This window comes from Scatophagus argus, chromosome 1 (assembly GCF_020382885.2).
Source record: "Scatophagus argus isolate fScaArg1 chromosome 1, fScaArg1.pri, whole genome shotgun sequence".
Taxonomy (NCBI): Eukaryota; Metazoa; Chordata; class Actinopteri; family Scatophagidae; genus Scatophagus; species Scatophagus argus.
Genome location: NC_058493.1, coordinates 9,243,605 through 9,268,693, shown reverse-complemented (window position 1 = coordinate 9,268,693; position 25,089 = coordinate 9,243,605). Strand labels below are relative to the sequence as shown.

The following is a 25,089-nucleotide window of genomic DNA, read 5'->3' as shown; positions in this document are numbered from 1 at the left end:
AGTAAACCGTACCTAATGGCTGATTTGCAGCACTACCTTTTTTTCACAGCCCGAGTCCTGTGACACAGAATTGCACTATAATTATGGATTTAAGGGCAGATCAAAATATGTCACATTTGCTCATGACTAATTCATGTGGCTTGTACTGCATTAGGTTGAACAGATGTTTTCTGCTTTGAGAATTCTTACTTTGGGCATTTTGGGTATCTCCAGGGACTTACTCTGAATATCTGGGGAATTTTGTATTTTTTGCACCCATCAGTGGATACTATACTTTATACTGTCTATTCAAAGGCTGTTTCTGTTTTTTTTTCTTCATTTAACAGATGATAATGCTCTGTTTCGTAGTTGTTGGACACTGTTGCCTTCAGTGTCGGTTTGATAGTTTGTGTGTCGTCAGGGAGCCTCATACAGTGCGTGGGATGACTTGACACTATTGGCGGGCATGGTGCTCGTCGGTGTGTGGTGCAGCCAGGTCGTGCTGTTTAACATCCATCATTTCGCTGAGCACTACATTATCATAATACTTAGTGTCAGTGCCAGAACGCATGCATTGTTCAGACATGCTGAATGCCGGTGGGGGGCAAATCTTTTGCTTGAGTAGCGTTATCTATCAATCCGTCTCTGATGCTGAGAGGAGGGACTCTGAGCTGCACCACGCAGCCAGGAGGAAGAGATACAAAGAGTTGTTAAATATCCTCATCCATTCTCCTCTCCTTGGTAGGTCCATGCAGTGTAATTGGCTATAAATAGCCTGCCAAATTGACATAAAAACCCCTCTTAGGCATTAAAATGTCAAAAGTAAACACCAGTAGGGCACTAATATCTAATTGCAAATGACTCATAGAATTTAACAACAAATCCTTGAAAGTGTCTTTTCAGTTCATGGATGGTTTTATTTAGTTTTTTGGGTTTTTTTTTCCTGTGAAATTTAGCTGTGTTGCTTTTTAAAAAATAGTTTTAAGGCTTTTAACACAGATCGTTGGGAGTTACAGAGCCCTGCTTGTATTGGGTCTTATCTACAGTATGAGTGTTATAGAGGAAGTGTTGGACAGTGATTGACGGTTTGCATAAACTGAGTGACAGGTGTAGCTTAAGTCTACAGATGACCTCTTAGATCATTAGAGAGGAGGCTGTGTGTGAACCAGACACCTAACCGCTCCGAACGGCTCCACTTTGAATGTAGATGGATAGAACGACTGAAAGATAGAAAGATGATCTGGCAGGTAATAGTGTGTTTAACACAGAAACATAGAGTGGTGTGTGAAAACTCACATCATATTTGTTGAGAAGGTCAGGCTGTCACATTCAGCAGCATCATTTTTTTTTAATTTATTTGCATTCCTTTCCCACTCTAATGAACTTCCTTGGATCACATGTGTGAGGAGACTGAAAGAGAACAAATTGCTCATGATTCATGAATTCGTTACTAATGAATTGAAATTTTATACAAATTTGTTCTGGAGTTATTTCAATTACAGGTATCTGATGTCTTTAAAAAAAAGCACAATTTACTCTTAATGCCTGGATGCTCGCAATTGTGAGCACAAACTAATTTCCCTTTATAAACAAACAGTTAGAAAAAGTGTTACGGGGGAAAGTTCTTCAAGTAATTACCTAAATCATGTCTAGCAATTGTAAAAGGAACATTTCACATTTCCTGCTTTCTCTTTGAACTAGTTGGCAAGGTTTACTTTTTCATTTGCTTTAAATATAATTTGTTGAACTTTTGTCCCTCACTGAAATTATAGTGTGGTAAATTGTCTTTGATTACCAAAGTATTATTTTCACCCCACTTAACCTGCTCATCACAGGAAGCCAGCAGTCCCACTGTTGAACCACCAATGGAGTTTATACCCTTTATTTTTTCTGCATGTTCTCCTGCTCTTCTTCTTCCTGTTTAATGCAACTTCTCTCCCCCAGTCTTTGGTTAATTTTGGCTTAATTCAAGCTATAATTCACAAAAGAAGGGGTGTTATCTTAATCCTCTTTACGACAAACAATCTTTACATTGCAGCTAAACACTCAAAAGACAGTTTTTTGTGCCTATTTTTGTGCAGACAGTCTAAATCAGTTTGCATGTTCTACTGCAATATCACAGACCAATGAAAGTAGTGTGTTTTTGAGAGATCCATTTACATGATTTACACCAAGGGGACCATAATGTGGGATAATTTAGGAGTATGAATGTAATCCCATGCCAGTTAGTCAACTTAAAATTTTAAGCTGACAGACCTAACCTGCTACCAGCTGCTACATCTTTGTTGCCTCCCCTCATTGTGCGCCTGCTCCAAGCTGAATGCTTGTCTCTTCCACAACTTGCTTTCTCAGTCACTGACTCCTCTGGGCTTCAGAAGTCTCCTGAGTCAGCACTGCTGGACTTGAAGCTTTGCTAAAGTCCTGCCGATTTTTCACCACCTTGAGGAAGCTGAGGCAGCCACACAGTTGCCCTGAATATTAGAGTCTACTGTGTACAAAATACTCTCTTTAACACCTCAATTGAACTAATGGAATGCATATACTCCATCTGTATCAGGTGCTATTTTTGTTGAAGCAACCAGACCAATCTGCAGTTAGGACAGATGGCTTAAGTTATTTTAGATGCCGTCTCACTTGCTTTAAGCATGTTTCTGTGAAACAGAGCAGTGGTGAAAGAGGTATTCACATAATTTATTCAAATCATACACGATAATACTCCATAACATTTAACGTTCTGTATTCAATTTTCTCTAAAGTAAAACTACAAAAGTCTTTGCAATAAATTGCAGGATTTATTATTATTGATGCATTAACATGTAGACATGTTGTTGGTTGAGGCAGAACTGACTTTAATTGCTTCATGAAATCATTGTAAATGTATACTAATAAATGTAGTGGCAGAGAGGATAAAAGTAGCTTGAATTGGAACACTACAAGTCCCTCTGAATTTTACTTACACTGCTTGTGTAAATAATGAAACTAAACACATTTGTGGATAAAAATAAAAAAGTGAAGAGACAAAAAATGAAAATATTTTATGAAATTGTACAATTATTTCCCCCTTAAATGTGAATGCTTCATTGGTATGGTGCAAACTTTTTGCAGTTTATGTTTCATCAAAAGATCTGGGCCACATACTTCTCTGGAAATAGATAATGGTCAAACAAAAAACTGCATCACAGTTGCATGAATTTCTTTTTACATTTTTAAACTCATACAGCTTGTCAGGATGTATTCGAAACTTCTGGGCAGTATAGAGCAAAGCGGCAGTGATAGTGAAGTGATAGATGCTAAAAAGGTGATGGCAAGGGCAGAAGAGTGTCAGCAACAGCCTACATTTCCCATGAGCCTCAGGAGGCCTCAGCTCATGTCCCGCAGTTTTGTAGTGTCACAAAGGATGAAGAGTGTTTCCCCAGGCTCCCAAACTTTCCGCTTTGCTGTGTGGCATGCTGTTTCATCAGTGTCGTTTAGGTGATTTTTCCTCTTGAGTAACTGCCTAGTTGTGGAGGTGGGTGAAGGTTGTCGTGAAAGGGAACTCTCCTGGCTGGGCGCCAGAGTGTGTTGTTGGGTTTTCGGGGGTGATGGGTGCTATGTGCTGCATGCTGGATATCATCTGCATGTGTAAATAAGGGTGTGTGTGTGCATGTGTGTGTGCGTGTCTCCTTTCTCCCATGGGAATCCTTGGCAGCAGGTGTGACATGTAGTAATGGGAAATTATGCTGCACAGTGCAAAACCTCTTTTGAACGGGGTCACCCACTGTCAGCTCTGCCAAGCGGGTAACAGAGGAAGTACTCATCCTTTAATGAAAGCTGTCACATTTTTGTTGGGAAACTATTTAGTTATGCATATTCATTCTGTTTTAATGAATTTTCCATCTTACAGAAGGGTCTCCAGGAATGTGTGAGAGTACAGATTTTGATTATTCAGTTTAGCAGATACATTATTTTTTAGTAATTGAAAAAAATTACACCCTTGGGTGACTAAGCATTTTCCACCACTGCTACCTTTGAACTTCACCTTCAGGAACACACTAGTTCCATTTGACACAGGTGGTGCCCCCTACTGGACTCAATGGATAATGAGCTCCCCCATTATGATTACATTGAAATTTGCATAAACATACCGACCAATCAAGATGGGCTTCCAGAATACGTGGGGAATGAACTGTATATAAGGTCGTGACCATCCTTTTTCCCTTCAGTGATAACTTTTCCACTGGATTCATTTTCTCTATAGATGAACCATCTACTGTTTCAAGTGCCTGAGCTGGATCCTGAGCTGGGACCCCTACTGCCATCCACCATTGACTGTCACCATCACTGCTTTACCTTTTGATGAACATATTCTCGGTGCTCAGTGTTAGAGCCTCAGTTTCATGCGCTCAAGGCAATGGTGAAGGATTCCTGAGTCTCTAGAGTGTTCCTCTTTGGAAGTGCTGTTAGCGTGCTCTGCTGTTTGTGCAGACTTCTGCTAAGAGAGTGTATGAGCTAACTGTCCTGTCAGTGCACCACAGCTGCTACTTCAAGGTGATCATGATGGGGCGACTCTCAGACCAAATATCTCCTTCGTTCCCAATAACTGAAGGTACTCTTTTAGGTCAAGGTTAATACGGATGGATGCTTTTTGATCTTCTCCTGATGTTTGAGACAGGGAAGCAAAATTGCATCTGCTTTGATATTTGTCTTGGAATATTATGTTGAACGCACAGCTCCATAAGACACACTGAGCAGCTGTTTGTCAATGTGGTTTGTAGGGAGTGGTCTGTGTGTTTGACACATGCTCGACTGGGTCAGTTGAGGCCCCCTACTGTGAAGTACATTAGCTCATGAGAAAGTAGCTGGGCTGCTGTAGCTAATCCTCGGCTGGGGAGGTTCCAAATGGTGGAACAAAGTTTGTTGCAATATTTTGGTAAGCCTGATATGTTTATGCAAATTTCAATGGGAAAATATGTGATAATGATGGGAAAAAGCATTAACCTTAGAGACAATTAGAGGGCTCTGTCTGTGCCTTGTGTTACAATACCAGAACCTTTTATTTTGACACCTATATGTTGTATGTTGTAACATTTATGCTGTTTTATTTTCCTTACTTCATTTACTGTACTAAAGTGAATGGGGAAAAAGACAACAGTTTAGCAACCCTTTTTTTCTCATAAACTGAGAACATATGCATGAGTTCAGAAACTCTAATCTGAAGGGGTTGTCAAATTTTGAAGATATGTGTAAAATTTTAATCTTATTTCCCAAGAAGATTGTTATTTTCTCACAGGGTATAGAACTATTAACTTCAGAGAGCCACATTTCAATTGTCAGTGGAGTATATGCGTTCCATTTTAATTTAATGCGTGTTTTCGGCAATAGCTTGTAAAACTCTGGTATGTCTTATCTTATGGCTTGCACAGACTAGATATATAATCAGTGAAATCACAAATCTCTGGATCGATTTGAAAGGTTAGAATGTGCTTTTTGGAAGTTGACTGTAATAATTCTTAATCTCAAAAAACAAATATCAATGGCTGGCTTCACACGGTGCATTTAGAATATACTTCCATGCTTAGGTAGCTAGCTCAAGATTTGTGTTTGAGAGTTCGATTAGTGCAGTATAAATAGGCTTACATGGAGATGGTGGAGAAATCTTATCTTTTTTAATCTTCTATATGGCTTGTGCTCTTACATTTCACAATCATTTAACATTTTACACATTGTATGTGATGGGTACTAAATACTGAAATCCCTAGATTATCATAATGACATAGATGACTATATATTTTTTCATGTTTTGTGGTCTACTATTAAGTCTTTAAGACTACTACGGTGCTAAAAAGCACAACATACCATAAATGTCCTCTGTAACTAAACCCATAAATTCTCTATTACTTTTTCTTTTTTCTTCTTATGTCAAATGCTTGTGTACAGCTGTGAAGCCATTGTCTGGTGAAATAAGCCTATCTCTCTTCTGCCTCTCTGACACTGTATAGGATGTGCCTTTCTAACATACTGTGCCAGAGAATCAGCACTGAAGGCCCAGAGCGCCCTCCATGAACAGAAGACTCTGCCAGGGGTAAGTGCCCCCGATCTGCCCCCGTCATAGGCTAAAGCCCCTGAGGCAGCCAGACTGGCGTGGAAACTTACATTAACATAGGAATTATATCACATTTGAACGCACAAATAAACACACACACCAAGGCACATGAGGACACAGTATACATTAAGACACACATTCAAGCATGCAGACACACACAGAGATGGAAACAGATGGAACAAGTCACTCATACTTTCCTCAGACTCCCTCTCAGCCTGTTTTTCTTGCTCTTGTTCGCACACACTCTTTGCTGTTCACTCGTCTACACACACACACGCACACACATACAAGCGGAGATAGTAAAAGAGCGTGAGTGGCCTATCTCACCTTGCAGTGTCTTATTACACTAATCACCCCGGCGGAGATATTTGATAAGCGCTCCTTCATAACAGCCTGTGCCGTCCTTCCCCTGTCCTCTCACAATATGGCTGCCACAGACACTAATTGCCTTGAGGAATCCCACTCTCATTATCACATATAATCAAACAGTAAGTATAAACAATCATTTTTACCATGTATATCACCATCTGGTGTTTTTGTTTTAATTCTCTTCCCTATTTTTTTTTTTTTTTTGTCTCCTCTTCCCATCCTCAATCGCTTTGCCTTTGGCGGGCGGGTAACTTTTTCAATTAAAATAATGGCCTCTTCAAATGACACAGGTAAAATGTACCCAGTGGTAGGCTCTTAAGCCCACCCAGGAGGAGACCCTCAATCTGGGATGAGCGTGAGTTTGTGGTGTCTATCTGTATTTGATGTGTGTGAGGGGGATTCGACTCTCACATCAGGGGAATTATCGAGGTGTGATTGAATTACGCCCGCGGGTCCCTAAGAAGGAGAAGCTGCTCTAGTGCCCAGGCCTCCCTCCCACCCCCTTTTTCCTTTCACCACATACCAAGACACCCTCTCAGATAGAGCCTTTAATCATAGCCTCAGGATATCCATCTGAATCTCTGGGGAGGGTGAGAGGTATAGAGAAACACGAGGAGATTGGAGGGAAGAGACAGGAAGAAGGAGAAGTAAAAAGTATGGATAGGTATTGGTTTGACAAGGGGGGGGGAGGTGGCCTGTGGGGGTGAGGGGGGTGTTGATTGTTGGGTGGGGGGGACTTCATATTGTTCCTCACTGTTGGATTAATCAGTTGTTTGCACTTCACTGCATTTCATAGGTACTTCACTGAATGTTAGGCACACTGGTACACTGCAGGGAAAGAGTCCCTGAGTGACTGTGCTGCCTGGCTTGTTACTGGCTCCTGCAGCTTCATAATGAGATGATTGCCATGATGGTCCTGGATAGGTGATCCTGTCTTTATTGCCCTCATTGGGGGAACATTCTTGTTTGTCTTCTATCTAGAAAGAGGTTAATGGCATGTTCTGTGAGGTTTGGGTAAACATTTCCCCTGTACAGCTCGCAGTGAGGGGTCAGTCCTGCAATCTCAGGCTGAGCACAGCCTGCATACAGAGAGCTAATAAAGATGTTCTGTCTTTCTGTGAGTGTGTGTGTATTGATGCGTGTATGAGACAGAGAGAGAAAGAGAGAAAGAAAGAAAACAAGTAGAGTTGGAGGGAGACAGACAGAGACAAAGACAGAGAGAGGTGACACTTCTGGACAAGCCTCATTGTCATTGTCAAGGCCTGATGGTTTAAGATGCTCTGTCGTATAATGTTGCCCTCTCAGTGGCTTCTCCACACACCACTGGAGACATGATTGTGCAGTCCGGTTGTGGCTGTGACTGTCAGGCAACCTAAATGCAAATTTTGTTCCTGTGGAGCATCTGGAATTTTAAAATAATAACTCTTTCCCTCACAGTACGATACATGAAACAAACTGAAGTTAAAATGATGGACAAAATAAAACTGAAAAATGAATTTCACGCTGGTAAATCACATTCGCAGTAGCAGCTATACAGTTATGTCATATGAGGTTAAATGCAAATTAGAGCACATGTTAGCTTTGAAAGCCTGTTTCACTGTTCTTATACTTTTCCCTATATGTGGACAAGTTTACATCAAACTATGTCTTCAACCCACATTATTAGCACGAAATCCTCGTGTAGCTTCCTGAAGTAAGTCTAAAAGTCAGTGTACTTTTCTACAAAGCTCTGGATCTCAAAGAATGTTGGATTTCACTTATTTAATTCGTAGGTTCGATTTTGCATTTTGTAAAGGTTACTTGGAAGGGAGTCTGTGGATGCGGCTGGTACTTGAAAACACACCAGCTAAAATAAATAAAGAAATGAGAAAAGGGAAACAAGCTCTGTGCATAGGAGTTTGATGTACTGTTGTGTTGTTGACCAATCAGCTTCGGTCCCCACCACCACCACCAACACCAAAAACGAAACAAAACAAACAAAAACGAAAAACTCTGAGCATCTGACATCTGTCAAAAGGAAAATAGTTTTCTACTGGGCTGAGAGCAGAGGTGGTCAGAGCCTTGCATTTTGTGTCTCGTGTCCAGTTTTGCTCTCTGTCTGCTACATTAGAGGCAGCTGAAGCATAGTTGGTTGAGAGACAGAAGCAACAGACCAAGTTAAAGTGCTATGATGATGTCTTATCATTCATACGGGATACATATGGGATGCAGGTTGGAGACTTCAGGGATGTGAATTTATAATTTCTTCTTTATGTTATTTTACAACTTTATTGTTTAACCACAACAAATGTAAGAAAACAGATTAGGTAGCCATTTACCACAGCTAATACAGAATGATTTATTTTTAAGAATGACTTTTTGCAGCAAGAATGTAGTTGTTGTGTATTTTAATATTATAGATTTGTAGGGATCACTAATCATTAATTTTTGAGCAATTTGATGATAAAAATTGACTATTCATGTAATTTCTAGCATACTACTTGCATAAAAAAATTGGATTTCAGTCAGCTCATCAGGCTAAAGACATTTTTTTCATTGGCATCACAGATAGTACTTGTGTGTCAGAGTGTACAGATTTTCATCAAGAAAGTTTATTAGAAAAATACATTCACAGTATCACGACATGCACAGCCACATGTGCAGTATATCAGACAGAGTGCTTTATTTCTAGTTGTACATCCTTCAAGTAATACTTCCATTGTCCCTGCACAGTACAGATATTCTCACATTAACACACTATGCATTTCACAAAAGGAGGAGACTATAGGCTTAACAGTGAGACAGAGAGAAGGCTGATTTATTTGTGTGTGTGTGTGGTTCTCAGCAGGAAGCTACAGCTTTTACATCCTCTCCAGAATGGCTGTGAATCTTAAATTTTCCATAACTCACATTCTTTTATTAAGTCTTGTACTGTGCATGCGGCATTTGAATTGCCACTGGGGAATCAGGCTCTGTCTGCTGTGGCTGAAGCAAGCTTTGTTTACATTGTTTGATTAATTGCATGTAAAGAGCATAATGAGCTCTTGATGTCCTGTGCATCCGATCCCGCTGCTACAGTTTGTACAGTAAATGTAATTAGAGATTCTGTCTCTTGCCCTTGGTGAGCTCATAGTGCTGTTGTGTTTATGTTCGCATTCATCATATTCCCTGACGTAAGGCATCGTGTACTGTATGTGGACAGGTTAGGTCATGTCTTAGTATGATGTCTCACAGGATCTGATTAATTCCTGGGACATTTAGACCCAGCACAAATAGTAGTTTACAAACAATGCAGTAACATTTCCTTTCTACTGCAAGACAATTTGTGTAGCTCCAAGTAAGTTGTTTATCACAGAAAACAAAGTCCTCGTGACCATAAACTTAATGGCAATTATTATATTTTCTTTGCAACACAATCTAGCAATAAGAACAGCAACAAAGTCTAACTAATATTTGCACTTGCAGCACCTAAATGTTATTTATAATGGGCCATGCAGCCTCCCAACATGCTGCTACTGGAGCTGTGAACCTTCAAATGAATCCTGCTCTCTCCTTTCAGGGCCACGTCACTTTTTCCTCTCAGGCCAATTAGCTCCTGGTGTTCTCTCGTAACAAGCATGCTAATTGAGTGCTTCTGAAGCCCAAAAGCCAATTAAAAATTTCTAACAAAAAAAAAAAGAAAAAAGATTCAGCTTCCCTTTGTATCTCATTCATTTGTCTCTTCTTCCTACTCTCCCTCGATTCTCTTGCCTAATCATATCTCTGCTTTCTCTGTGGAATGTGCTAAGTGTGGGGTGGCCGTCCAACCGTATACTTGTCATTGATGCAGAAGATTCTGGGGAGGAATTCACATTTCTTGGTTTCTGACTTAGAGGAACAGGCACACCTGACCCCTGCATTGATGACAGGGCAGCCAAGCGCAACACTGAAGGAGACAGGAGAGAAAAAAACTTACCAACTCATTCTTTCTGAAGTGTTTCTCGTCAAATTTGAGAGGGTAAGCTTGAGGGTATCAACTCCCTCCAAAGTGAGTAAGAAAATGTTTGGGTTTTTCAAATTTTTTTTCTTTCTTCTTTGGTGCATGAAAAGTGCAGAAAATTGACTTCAGCATGTCACACAAAAATGGGTCAGGGGAAGATTGTGCAATACCACTATTATGTGTCACTAAGCACACTGCCATGGACCAATGCATTCATGTTCTTGACACTCTCTCACCACATCACACCACAGATGCGGCCACCGTAGACTTGCCATATGTCTATGTCTGTGTCTATGCTGCACACTAAGCATGAGCAATCACCATTTTTTCCTCATAATTTTTGCTCTCCTAAAAATGCACATCCCTTAGAACGGCAGTGAGCATGACCCAAAAAGTTTCAATTGTGTAAATGTTAAACAGTTCATTGCTTTATTTAAGTCTTTATAAAGGCAGTCTTTTCTTCACAGAAAAACAGTTTCCCTACAGTGACTTCTCAGGGGGAGTTCACGCAAGCTCACAACACAAAAACACTCCCACATTCAACTGCTCACCCTGATGTGTGACATTTACACCACCATGCCAAACTCCCTTCCATTATATCCATTTTTCTAGAAAATGTGTTAATTGATTACTGAGTAGTAGTAGGTCTTTTTCAGGTGTAGTCCAGGTGAGAGTTTTGTGAGTCTGCTGCAGTGTCAGGGTGTTTTATCAGAGGGAACACTGAGCCCCTTTCCAGCAGTCCACTTTGGGACAGACATGCTGCAGTTTAAACTAATTACCAAGGCCACACAGGGCCTTTACCCATTCTTTTAAGGTACAAATTGCGTTCTGTTACCGATCAATTTGTCCTCTGTGCCAGATTTGTCAACCTCCCTTGCCCCTGAGCAGTTGCCATTATGAAGAAAAAAAAGGCCTGGGCACTGGACGTGAGACCTCTGCAAAGGCTCCCCCTGCTCTCCCCATCATCAATTACGTCTATATCATTTTCTTTCTGCTGCCCGCTTTAGAAAAGAAATTAAAAAGGGCCATTGTTTTTCTAATCCCCCTGGGATGAAAGCATTTACTACGCTGATGCACCGTGCATGGCCATCCTGCCGATTAGGGAGTGAATGGAATCACAATCGAGGGATGCACTCAGCATTGTCTCCTATTATGTGGCTGTTGGCCCTGAATATTGTGCAAAAATTAATTTCGTTCCATCTGATGGGATTTTCAACCTTGGAGAGAGCGAAATGTTAATCCTGGGAGGCAGGCGGGTGGACATTGTGGTCTTTTACTAGTGAATGTGGACATGGCACAAACATAGTTGATTGTGAGAGAGCCCTTAACCAGCCCATAAAGCTGGCAGGCCACAAGAGCTGGACAAATGAGCAGGAGAGATAGTGCTTTTTAAAGGCCACAGGGCAGGAGAGTTTTAGTGTTCAGAGGACGTCAACAACCAAGTCCATTTGTCCTCTTAAACGTATACTGCAATACAGCATAACAGGCTGGTGCCCAGGTTGTTCAGGTAAAGTATTTATTGAAAGATGGGTTCATAAACAAAGTTGCGGTCACAAAAACAAAAGCAACTTTTGTGACTTTTTCAATATTGTAAAAGTACTCAAGCAATACGATTACCTGTGTATCGTCTGCCAGTTATTTCATTCAATCTGGAAAACAAAATAAAAGGGGTAGAAAAAAAATCGGTTTTCTTCTTAAAATAGGACATCTAAATCTATCATCGAAACATGAAAACCAAAAGCAAACAAGTCTTTTTTATCTGTTAATTCAATTTGTTCTATGTTTCTTTGCTCTGCCCATGCACAGTCTGAGCTGTACTAGCCTTGTGGGAGCACACAGAGCCATGTGTGCGATGTGGAACTCTTTGAACAGTGATGCTCAGGTTATTGCTGTGGTTGATTCATTATCATTATGGCAACCCACTGTAGCCTATAACTCAGCATATTTCTGGTCTAATGATTATTGTGCAGGTTACAGGCTGTCTGTCAAGACTGATGAACAGGATAATAGAGGTTAATATCTATCATAAACCCTAATTCTTGTCAGAAATCATCAAAACATCCAATAACAGTTCACTCATTTGCTCTGCGTGCTCCTGCGAGGTGCGTGCAGCAGGTGTGTTCAGCACAAGCACACGGTGACGAAAAGTCAGAAATCCACCAATCAGAGTTCTTTTTTTTTATTAATTGTTTTTGTTATAATTATTCATTTGATGATCACTGATGGACTTCAGCAAATTAAGAAATAGATAAAGAAATAAAGATTCATCTTCCTTTGTTGATGCAAACAGAAAAACTTCCCTTGTTTTTAAGACTGAATGAAACAAGCACATGAAAGGATGACACACTGGCTCATTAGAAAGAACGAAAGAACCCCCCCCCCCCCCATGGATTTTTCTTTTTTAATAAAATGAGAAAACTTTTAGGGAAAATTATTTCCTGTATTCTAAAATACTGAAAGATGTACCACAGGTAATGATTTCTGAAAGATAAGCATCAGCCTCACTAATATGTGTTGAAAGCTTGTACAGTAAGCTGAGCTGTTCCTTAACACCCTTCCTCCTCGTTGATACATTCACTATCTTTCCTGTGCTGACAGGTGGAGACCGGCTCTGCCGTGCATGCTCTCCTGTGCTAATTTATCCACTTCTTTAGCTGTAATGAGGCAGAACTGGTAAATGTGGGGCCAGCATTGTTAACATTGTTGCTTCACTGGGGAAGAGGAGAAGCCTGACAAATAGTGTAGAGGGATTGAAATTAAGCCTGGATACTGTCATACCTCCAAGAATGAGGCTGGATTGCTGTCTCTCAGTTAGGGTGAACAATAAAATATGATATTTCCTAAACCAATTAAACATCAAAGTTTCAGGTTATTTGTCAATAAGAGCTGGAAAGAAAAACCAAAACAAACCACAAATGAATATCTGAGGATGGATTACTTGCCTATAAAAATCATTAAAAAGTCTTATGGATATGGCTACTTACCCTCTCATCCCATTCAATTTAAAAAGATCAATTTTAGAAAACCAAGGTGTAAAACTACCTTTCGTGTTCTGTGACATTCAAAGGATGTCTCCTTCTAGTTTCAAACAATACAATGTCTCAGCAGAAACAGGTGTTGACATCCCACAATAGAAAAGGTGACAGCTGCGTTGAAAATTGTACAATTGTTTGAGTCAGTACTTGTCTTTCCTCCTGCTCGTTTGTTCCCTCTCTTTCCCTTTGCTCTTCTCCCTGTCAGGTATGTTAGTAGCCTTTCATTGCAATTTGCAACTCATCCTGGCAATCACTAAAGACATCCAGGCAATCTGCACGTATTTGTACAAAGAGGAAACAAGGGGTGAAGAAAACATGATGTTGCTGAGTTCAGCAAATCACTCTGTCAGCACAAGTTATCACACACTGCAGTTAATCACACATGGATCACTTTAAATCTTGTGCAGATCTGAAAACACACATGGTGACACAAACGCACAGAGAACCTTGAAGGCACCTCAATAGTATGTGATTGGAGGTCTGACAATTTTGTATGGAGACAGAGAAAAGGGTTGTAAGGGGTGAAAAAAACAACCAGAGAACAAGAAAAGGAGAGCAAAAGAGGAGCGAGAGATAACTGAATTGATGAGTCATCATGAGAGACAGAGTGAGAGAGAGAGAGAGAGAGAGAGAGAGAGCACAGGAGGAGATGCATTCTTGCATAATTAACATCCACGCATCACCAGGACAAACTCCTCCATCAGCGTGTCCAAAGGATTAACTACGCCACGCTCCTCTTATCTCCCCCATTTCGTTTAAGAAAGAAAATGACCTTGCGCTTGTTTACATGCTGATTAAAGACAGGAGGGAGAGAAGGAGACAGCGAGAAAGTCAAACCGTAATCAGAAGAGTTTGTTAAGTGAGGTATTTTTGGTGGTGCGTTTTCAGCAGATACAGCGAGTCACAGTCAGACTGTGTCACAGTAGCAACGCCGAAACAACCACCTGATGTAGCAGCTAACGAGCAATGAGTGGGCTGGGACAAAAAAAGAGTGTGCACGCATGCAGTGTTTGTTTGTGAAGGTGATGTGTGATAAAAAAGTGTGTTTGGTGTGTGGGTGGTTCCATTAGTTAGTCTGCCTGTTTTATTGCACTGGGAATAACTGCTGTCTCTGGGCTCCTGCTTCTGAGTCAGACTACAAGTACTATACTATCTGTGTGTGTGCCATGTGTGCAGTGTATGTGATGTGCATGTGAGTGCTCTTGTATTTTGTTTCTTGTAAGAACCAAGGTGAATTTTGAGGGCAATTGTGCAGAGTTGTTTTGGGTCCTTCAAGAGGACATTTTACAGTTCTTATTTGGTTTGGGCTTAAGGGAGCTCTGTTCAGTATTTTTACATATCTGTCTGCCTGTGGTACTGCTGTGGTTAGTATTTTTCAGCATAAAGGCCACATTTCACATTACCCGTCCTGCTTTTTGTTTTTGTCTTTTTCTCCTCAAAAGTTGCCTGTTGTGCTTTACTGCAAAAGATATCTTTGTTTTATCATTTAGCACTGGGTTAGCTGGAACTCTTTGTGCCATAATGCCCTTTTTCCAGTAAAGCAATCAGAGAACCCCCAAACTTTCAGATGGTGAGACTCGATGTAAAATGCAGCATGTAGTGCGTCAGTATCTTTCTGGTGCTGGTAAATGGAGAACTTTGCCAGTCCAGAACACAATGCCCAAGTAGCATTGTGTACTACATGAGATAACATGCTGTCTATCAACCTCCTGTCATCTCTGTCATCAGTAATGAACAAAGCCTGAGATCCTTATCCTCCTTTGTTTGGGCAGCAACTCAGATCCAACCCAGAAGAAGCGATCCACCTTTTCGGACAAAGAATGGTGACTTAAAACTTAAAGGTACCGACTCCCCTCCCAGCCACTTCACACTCGGCTGTAAACTGCTCTACTGTGAGCTGAACATCACAGACTGATACAGCAAACAGTACCACATCATCTGCAAAAAGCAGAGATGCAATTCTGAAACTGCTTTGGCCTTGCGATCCTGTTTATGAATGTCACAGGAGGATCAGAGGCAAAGGACAACCCCGGTGGAATCTATCACCAACAGAAAAGCTGTTTGTCTTTGTGCCAAGAATACAGACTCAGGTCTCACTTTGGTTATGCAGGGACTGGATGGCTCGTAGCAGCAGCTCCAGTACCCCATTCTCCTCCAGTACCCACCACAGGTCATATGCCTTGTCCACAAAGTCCACAAACATGTGTATTGTGGACAAACCTGCAAGGGTAAGGAGCTGGTCACTAATATGGCCTACTTATGGACTACCTCATGCACAAACATGCATTCGTTATGGGCAATGCTTGACTAGTCCAGTAAAAAAGTACCAATCAGGTTCAGATCAGGCCAACCCATTCATCACCGTCCAGGTTTCTCCACTGTTGCTCAATGTGAGCCACCCAGTAGAACTATCGAGTCCTTAGGCTGAACTCTCTACAGAGAGAGAGAGACTCTAAGAAGGCCTGGTTCTCTAAGTTGCTGTTAGGTGCACAAGCAAACACAGCAGTTGGAACCTTCTCCCCCAGTGACACACAGCCACATAGAGGCAAACATCGCATTCTCTGGAGAGAACTCCAACACAGCAGAGCTCAGCCAGTGTGAAAAGGGTTTCGTTTGTTGTAATCATTCATTTCTGCTCTTCATACTGGACCTGAATAGATCCTTTCCTGTGGTCAAATTGATATCTTCCAAAGTTACAGTCTTTAAAGCATGAAATTCACTCTTTGTGTTTCTATTTGTGCTACAGCTCAGCAAAGTATGACTGCAAAGGGTGGGGAGTTTGGGGGGGTGGGCTTTATACTAACAAAGAGGATCCACACTTTATTGGACTCAGACTTCTGAAGTCTCATATTAACTTCAGTTGAACTTCGGGATGTATTTTGCACAGAGTGAGAGCTACAACAGATTTCTCCCCTCTCTGTCTCATTGCTTAGTCTTTTTTGCTGTCATGTCTCCTCCTTTCACTACAATATTGTTCCTTTATCCTCTGCAGACTGTGACACACACAAACAGGAAAAGAAAGTCCTTCTGGTAAGGTAAAAAAAAAATGTTGTGTTACGAACATACAGAATATCAATCCCTCTGCTCCTTTTTATCCTTTTCTTATTCACATTATGTTTGTCCTGCATTAATACAAGACCTATTGGACATCTACTGGGGACAATTTGAACTTTATTCTTTTACATTTTATGCCTGGGTTTTCTATTGACAATGTCAAAGAAATAAAGATATCTAAAAATCAAACAGAAATAGCTGATTCACTCTTTTGCTGTTATTATAATGTGCAGTGATACAATACACACATTTTGTGGGTGTGATATTTCTTCGGTGACCATACAAAATCAGCAAAGGTTTGGGAAGATTGGTAGTAAATCAAAAGGAAAAAAAAGTTCATCAATCACCAAGGTCTCAGTCACCGAACCAAAGAAGAAACTGAAAGCAAAGAAAAAAAAAATACTGCAATCATTCTGTGGTTTCACAAATACACCTTTGTGATTGATGAATACCATCCTCTAAAGTGAAAAAAAAAAACATAAAGGAAAACACATCTGCAACTATATTTTCGGTTAATGTTGCATGTGGAAATGACATTCATGTCTAGAGATAATACTGTATGGGAATATATATGCATTGATAAAGGCCAAGAAAATTTTAACCCTGAAATAAACGGATTTATTCAATGGCTTAATTTCCATATTTTCTACTCACTAGTCAAGTTTTGCAAGTGCAATTGTAACTGAAAATAATAGCCACATTTTTTTATCAAAGGCAGGCGGATGGTGAGACAGGGAATGAAAGAGAACAAGACAGCAGAGGAGTGAAAGGTGAAATGAGGGTCCACAGGCCCTACTAGTTTCTGTTCAGCCAGGCCCGCCACTGCAGAGGAAGGCTCTGACAGTGAGGTGTCAGAAATAGCACCAAGGCTAGCACCTCACCTATTGCTTATTAATGCATCACTCTCATAGCCGCCTCTCTTTCCACACACACACACACACACACACACAGTTGTGTTTCCATCTCTTTTGGGACATTCCATAGACTTACATTAATTTCCTGGAAGTTTAAAGCAAGTCTTCACCCTAATATTAAATGATTTACATTGTGGGGACTTGCATTTTGTCCCCATAAGTAAGGCAGGTCCTCATAACGTGTAGACAGATCTTTGTTCCCAAAACTATAGGAATACACGTACACACACACCGCAGTCCCACAAACAATGCAACACACATCAACAAACTTTACACAGCTAAGCCATTTGTACACAAGACTGGTGAGCACACATCTCACAGAAATACATACCCCTGTGCAGGGACACACACATACATACACTACACTGTCAGATCAATATAGCATTACTGCAGTAGCGATAGGTGACGGGTGTGGGTGAAAACTGTCTCATCTGTCTGCACGGTGGCCAGGCACATGGGGCAGATCTGAGGAGTCTTCACAGCTCTGACAGCCAGTTTCACCTCCTGGCTTTATCGCTGTGGCTCTTTGGTCTCATCCAAGACTCTACCTTAGGCCTGTGATCATCTACACAGCATATGTAAGGTGTAAGGTGTGTAGAGTGTGTGTGGATGATATTCTATTCAAGTGCAACTTACAAATACCAGATCCTGCAGCTTTTTGATATTGGTAAAATGTGTCATCACATACCATTAGAAATGAATAAAGATGCCTCAACCTACAAATCAGATTCTCCAGATGTAAGGGAACATGCTTGTTTGGTAGAGACCAACAAAGTTATAGTTATAGTTCAGCTGTTTTCTTTAATTCTTATTAAAGGTTAGGTTAATTATGATTAATGTTACATTATTAGATTATTACCAGAAAATGTCATTTTTTTATTTATACAAATAAGTATGTATGCACATTTGTGAGTATATGCATGTCCGGGTTTTCATCTGTGTGGACCTGAGGGAGTGGAGTCCTTGGTGCCGAATGAAGCTCCATCTTTTCCATTTAAACTGTATCATTAAAATGGGCAGAGAGGCGAGGGAGATGGCCCCTCCACACCTCATAAAGTGTGAGTGCCATGCCAGGCGAAGTGCCACGCATCGGTGCATTTACGGCACGCCAAACGCACTTTTTTTTTTTTTACACACCTTGTCCTTTCTCTCTCTTTCTCTCAAATCACTTTCATGGCTATCTGTTTATATGATATTACTCACTCTCTGCTTTCCCCATACTTTTCTGGTTTGCCCCTGCTAAGTATTGACCAGTATTTCAACTGCCCCCTTTAGAGCAAGCTCTCTTTCTTTTTTATGTCAAATTTCTCCAACAAGGAGTTGGAGCGTAACATTGAAAGGGTATAATCAATGGAAAAGCACCACTTAGGGAGCCCATTTGATGCATACTGTAGGGCAGAGTTGATTCAAGGGTGTGGATTGAGTCAAGCCTCATTTCGTATCCTCCCCAATTAGTCATCCAGCTTGTGCCCTCTATAACCCCCTTTTCTAGAGAAGCACCGGGCCAGACGGGCTCTCGTTTCACACTAAACTATGGATGAGTTATTTCATTTTTTTTCTTACCCTGTGAATCCCAGAGCTTTTTCTGCAAGAAGATAGAGCCATTTCTTTTTTTTTTCTCCACATCCCTCCCTCCCTTTCCTCCAGCTTCTCACCTTTGCTGTGATAAGCCCGGCCAGACCCCCGTCTCCCCTAACCTCTACACCTCCTCCTTCACTCCCTCGCATTGCACCTCTCCAACTTTTCCACCCGTCCGCCCATTTTACCTCCACTATAAATCTCTACCCAAATCCTACTTAAACCCGCATCAGCAGCTGTCCTTAAAACTCCATTATCTACAATTACTTCAGCATTAGGGAGTCAGAGCACACCTGCCCCCACATAAAAGTGCCCTCGTCTAAAAATATTAAACCTGCCCAAAAGGGATTTGTGCTATTTTATATTTTTCTCCTCCTGTCGTACCTGTGGTGTGGCTGCCCTCATGGCGAAGCTTGTGAACCAAAAATGCTGGCAGTCTGCATCAGTGCTCCTGATTAGTGGTTGGGTGTGTGAACGTGGTCTGTGTGCACTGTATTTAGGTGGGCGTGTTTCACAGCGTGATCACAGGTGGGAGGTCACTGGCCCTCGCTGATTGGAGGAGAGAGCCAATGGGCTGGAGTGTGTGTGTGTGTTTGTTTGCATGTGAGAAATTGCTGCACTGTGTTGTATGCATATGGCTACACAGCTATGAGCAAAATATTACATAGTGTTATTTCAGGGATTTCTTTTTCTTCTTGTTGTAGGAGTCTACACTGCACAGTATCAAACCAATAATGACACCTCTATCTACGTAAGGTGTATCTTTCTGAGCATGCTTTGTTGGAACATCTCAATAATAACAGTGCTACAGTAATAGGTTAAAACATACTGATGATGCAGTTAGGTACAGAACAAGAACTTTCTGTACATTAAAAATGACCTAAAGTAAAATTAATTAGAACAACCTTCACCACACACTCTTTTAGACTAAATTAACCCAAGTGTCCCTCATCAAAATATTTTATACTTCAATAAAATTTATTGTTAATTCATCTAGTTTTCTCATTAAACTCAGGATTGAGGGGTCGTTACTGTGAATCATGATGATAGTAAAGTTATTGGCTACCAAGTTGCATCAAACTGAGTCTGAAATTCTTCACAGCATTATACTTTGTCTGGGTTATATTGTTTTCTTTCCTTATGTGTAAATCTGACAAACCTGTTTTCATTAGTCCCCCTGCACTATATGTAGTGTATGTAAGTGGTGATTATAAAAGCTCTTCTGTTTGCTGCCATCTCTACTGAATTATTGTTGCACTCTGGCTCCATTCCCTTGAGCCAAATTCTAATCAAGATCAAATTTCACCCTTGTTTTTGCTATAAGCAGGTTACAAGAACTGAGCTGGTAATTAGCTTGTAAAGATGCAGTGTTCAGTGGTCAAACATGCTAATCAGGCTCTGACAAAGGAAGAAGTGTTTGTGGTCCTTGTGGCAGAAGGATTCCAGAGGAACACGCCAATTTAAGGCAAACATGGAAAAATATGCTGGTTTTGATGGGTACAATAACAGTTCTGAGGTTTCATGTGCACTTGCCTGTGTGTGTGAGATGTGTGGAAGATGCTGCAGGCTGGGGGACGCATGGTGAGAGTGTTGGTAATGGACATGTAGGGAGGCTCGTTGGTGGAGGCAAGGGGAGGAGGGTGGTCGTGCAGACTCAGCTATAGGTTGCCTGATCTGCTCTGATTGACAGTGATGGCAGATAAGGTGCTTGTGGAGAAGGGAATGTGAGCAGAGCTGCAGGCAAAGATAAGGGCCAAGATCAGCACCCTGCCACATCACACACACACACACACACACAGAGGCAGAGTCCAGCAGTGAGGGAAAGATTGAGATGTTGACGAGGAAAGGTATTGGCTACAGTGAATACAATGGGCATCCAAGAGTAAAGACTGATTTTATTGTATGTATGAGTCTGAATGAAAACCTGCGTGTGTGTGTATTAGTTCATCAGACCGTGTCCCAGGTAGCACGCACACACCCTGTTGAGTAGAGTCAGCCCAGCTGGGGGTGTTTCAAGGAGGAGGGCAACTAATCAGCTCATAATCCAAGCGTCTGCCATTTCCAGCTCAACGCTGCTGTACATTCATGCATGGCAAACAGATATACTCTCTTCTTCATGTTTCTTTCCGACCTCTTTGTTGTTCCCCTTTGCTCTTTCTCTCATCCCCTTTCTTGTTCTTTCCTCCTTGGCTTTTTTCTGTCAAAACAGCCCCATGGACACTTCTCCTTTTTTTCCTTCCCTATCTATTCTTCTTTCTCCCTCTCTGTCTTTTAGCCTTTCTTTCAATAATTTTGTGCTTTATATTCTTACTTCCTGTCTCCTTAATTTTCTGTCCCATTTCCCATTTCCCCGCTGTAAACAGACTACCATCTTCCCTATGCTTTGCTTCTGCTCTCCACTTTTTAATTTCCTTTTCCTCCCCCTCCTTTTCTCTCTTTTTATTTTCTCTCCCCTCCCTTCCCCTTTTCCTGTAAACACTCTTGTCTTCACCCCTCCTCCCTCCCCTCATGCCAGGGGGTCCAAGGTTGGTGTATTTGTGCAGTGATGTTGGAGGCCTTGATGATCACTCTCTAGGAGATGATTATGTGGTCAGGGCCCTGCAGCCTCCTCTCCTGCCCTGCACTGCTGGAGCTCTGCTGCGCTTTTGTGTATCCCAGTGTGTGTGTGTGTGTGTGTGTGTGTGTGTGTATGGACACTATGTGGATATATGATCATCTGCTTATTTGTGTATGTGTGTGGACATTTGTGCATGCATTTACGTCTTCCTCTCATTAACCCAGTAATACAGACTGCAGTCTGAAGCAGACAAGACTGCTATATCACTTGCCATAAAAAAACACATGTTCTGTGGAACCGGTTCTTGAGAGAATGCATGCATTTGTCGTGTAATAAACCGTTTTCATTTCATAGTTTCGAATTAAAATATTGATGAATGGTACTCGTTTTGTACATCATTTTCTGAATAAGCTTTGGCCATGATTAAGGAATCCCAGTCATTTATGTGTTGACGTGAGTGTGTGTGTGTGTGTGTTCTGTATGTATGCAGCCTCTTTGTCTGCTTCAGTGTCTTACCCCTCCCTCAGTCTGCAAAGAAGCTGAGCACTCCTCTGGAGCAGTATTGTAAATAACACATAACTGTAAGTCAACAACACACAACTGTAGTACTCACTGTATTTGTCTCTTTCTCCATTCTTTTCTCTCCTTCTTATGACCTCTATCTGCTTTTCCTCTCTCTCTCTCTCACTCCCTTCAAACTGCCAAGCCCCACCTCGAAAGCAAACACAGATGCCCGGAGCTCCTGGTATTTAGACATATTTAATTTTATTTTTCACCAGACCAGGCTGTCTGATTGCTCTAGTGTAAATGCGAAGGAACTGTCGGTCATGGTGATCCAGCCAGCAAAAGCACTGTGTATCTCTCTCACTCACTGTTGGAGCCATGGCCAGACTGCGCTCATCGCTTTCACCTAGGAGCACAAGCAGAGGCTGGGCTGCGCCTCCGTGCCACGGAGACAATCGATTGCTTTCATAAAATAAAATGGTGGACATGAAAGGAGCTTGATAAATGACGGGCTATTTGGCCCTAATTGCAACCCTTTAAAATGTCTTGGTGATGATTTGAGCAAGCTTCGACTGAAGTTACTGAGATCAAAGTGAAGAAAGAAAGATTAAAACGCACTGACTGGCTGCGTCTTAACTGCATGTCTCCGACTCGTGACCCCACATGGCCTTCAGCTCAGAGGAACCACCGATATTCTGCACCTTGCAGCCAAATAAATCAAAGTCTCCACAGAAAGCTGTCTTATCATGACTTACGCCAGTTCCTGGATCCTGTTGCAGTTAATCATCATCCCTCAACCTCATTATGGCTGACTAGCTCTGAATAAACATAGAAGGATAGTAACTGAAGAAAGAAATGAGATTCATATTTTGGAAACTCATAAGTTGCACACACACATTTATCGATGACAGTCAAACATGTAGCCATCGGAAGTATAATCTGCAAACAGTCACAAGCCAAGAGAACAATTATTAATAAAGGAGTATCATCAGTAAAGTGAATCTAGACATAAGAGGAGGTGGGGAGGTGTGTGTGTGTGTGTGTGTGTGTGTGTGTGTGTGGGTGGGGGGGTTTTGATAGAGATAAATGGGGCCAGATCAGAAGGAGCCATTAGGACGATGAAGGGGAGAAAAGAAGGGGGAGAGAAGAGGACAGCAGGGAGCTGGTGCTGGTCTGCCCGGCATCCCCTGAGCTGACTCCGAGACGATGTTTAATCAGGCCTGTGAACCTACGAGACTGAGGTCACCCGGCACACTCATTAGACCTGATGGGAGCACTGTACCACGACAGATGAGTGCAATCTTTACTCCGTTCATCCATCTCGCAAAACACACACATATAATCACCTCATACCCCCTCACTCACCCCCCGCCTCCTGTCTTGCCCCAAATGCCTCATCTTTTGCCCTGTTATTTGTGTGTGCGCAAGTGTGCTCGGGCACACAACTATACACGTTCTTACATGACACACACACACACACACTTTGGCTCGGCCTCTTCTTTGTGGCTTTGGCTGATACACTGTATACAAGCAATAGCTGGGCAAGAGCCAGGGATCTTCAGGAAAGATGAGCCTCAAAATTGATAAAGTGGACAAAAGGAAATGACTCTGTAATGGATGGCAGAAGGCTTGTAGGAACAAAAAAATACAAAGCTCCAAATGCACCACTGGATTAATAGTCAGTTGTCCAGAAGCATTATTTGCCACATCTCCCTTAAATACATTCATAAAAACTAAATGCAATGTTTAATCAGTATGGTCTGCCACCTGGAAATGACGATTGCTCCTCCCGGACCAAACAGGTTGGAGTCGAGGGAGTTGATAAGGGTTAGAGAGGGATGTTTGCTGAAGCTAACCACACAGTCCTGTATGCTTCCCCCACCTACATTAAGGAGCAGAGATTTATTACCATGCAAATGACAACCCACAGCGCATGCCAAGGAGTTAATTACATGCCAGCCTATCAGAGGAGTTACATGACAAAATAGATTTGGCATTGGCAGATTAGGATGGAATCAGGAGGAGGAGGAAGAGTAGGTGAGAGAAAAACAGCGAGAGAAAGGTGTTTGCTTTGGTGCTGCTTCATTTTGGAATATTCCAGTTATGGTTACAGACATTTAGAGTTTGTCTGGATGCACACAGCCACAAAATAAACATCAGATGGGTGAGCCTGCAGTATTGTTATTGCATTCAGCATCACAAACAAAGGCAATAAGTATTTTGTCTGTGTTTTATTGCCTCTGTTGCCTCTCCCTCACTTCACCAGACCACCGGTTGGAAATATCCAAACTCTTTATATTACAGCACTTCCTTTGCTGCATGTTGGTTATTGAAACTGGCAAGGATCAGAACTGTCAATATAATGAGACAATATTCACACCCTGTGCACTCAGTATACAATACAGAGAAAACAGGGTTGTATAGACATCCCACAGCAAACAAGAATTTCATTGCCATTGTGCAAAAAGACCTTGCCTCTGCAAAAGAAAAGAGGGAATAAAGCATACTTAATATTTCTCTTATGGGAAGAGCAGAGAATGTTCTATAAATCGTGATTGTGACAGCCGTGTAAATATTTATGTTCACAAGCCAGACTGAGACTAACAGCAGAGGACATTGTGACTAGGGAGCTGGGAATGTAGCCCTACACTGCTCAGCACGTTAACTCAATATTCATCTTCCTCCCTTGCTCTATTTCTCCAAGTATCTTCCCTGCTGCAGACCACACATGTATATTCATTACTGACCCCTGACTGCCTCAACTGTGGAAGCCTAGAGCCCTGAAGGCCGGTGTGGCGGCGCTGTGAAGCCCGTCATAAGCAGACAACGGCAGCTCAATGAGAGCCTTTTGTGTATTGTGGCAAAAATGAGAGGTAATGAATGCAGATGCAAGTGCAAGCAGTCTGAAGCAGTCATTTGTACCTTTGTTTGCTTTACTGTAGTTCTGCCAGTTCTCTTTAGGGCAAGTGACTTGTGAACAGAGGAAGGGGTGACAACATGGGAAAGGACATGACTCAGTCGGCTGCTAGGGTTGCTGGGGGGTAATTTTCCAGTGGATA

At 41.7% G+C, this 25,089-nt stretch overlaps 1 protein-coding gene across 1 annotated transcript in view; it reads left to right on the top strand.

The window, feature by feature from the left end:
* The window catches only part of celf6 (CUGBP Elav-like family member 6), a 134,715-nt gene that overhangs the window by 4,870 nt on the left and 104,756 nt on the right, over nt 1-25,089 (top strand). The window contains exon 2 of the mRNA XM_046370764.1: nt 5,958-6,040. Within this exon, the coding sequence (XP_046226720.1) occupies nt 5,958-6,040 (83 nt within the window). The remainder of the gene's footprint in view (nt 1-5,957; nt 6,041-25,089) is intronic.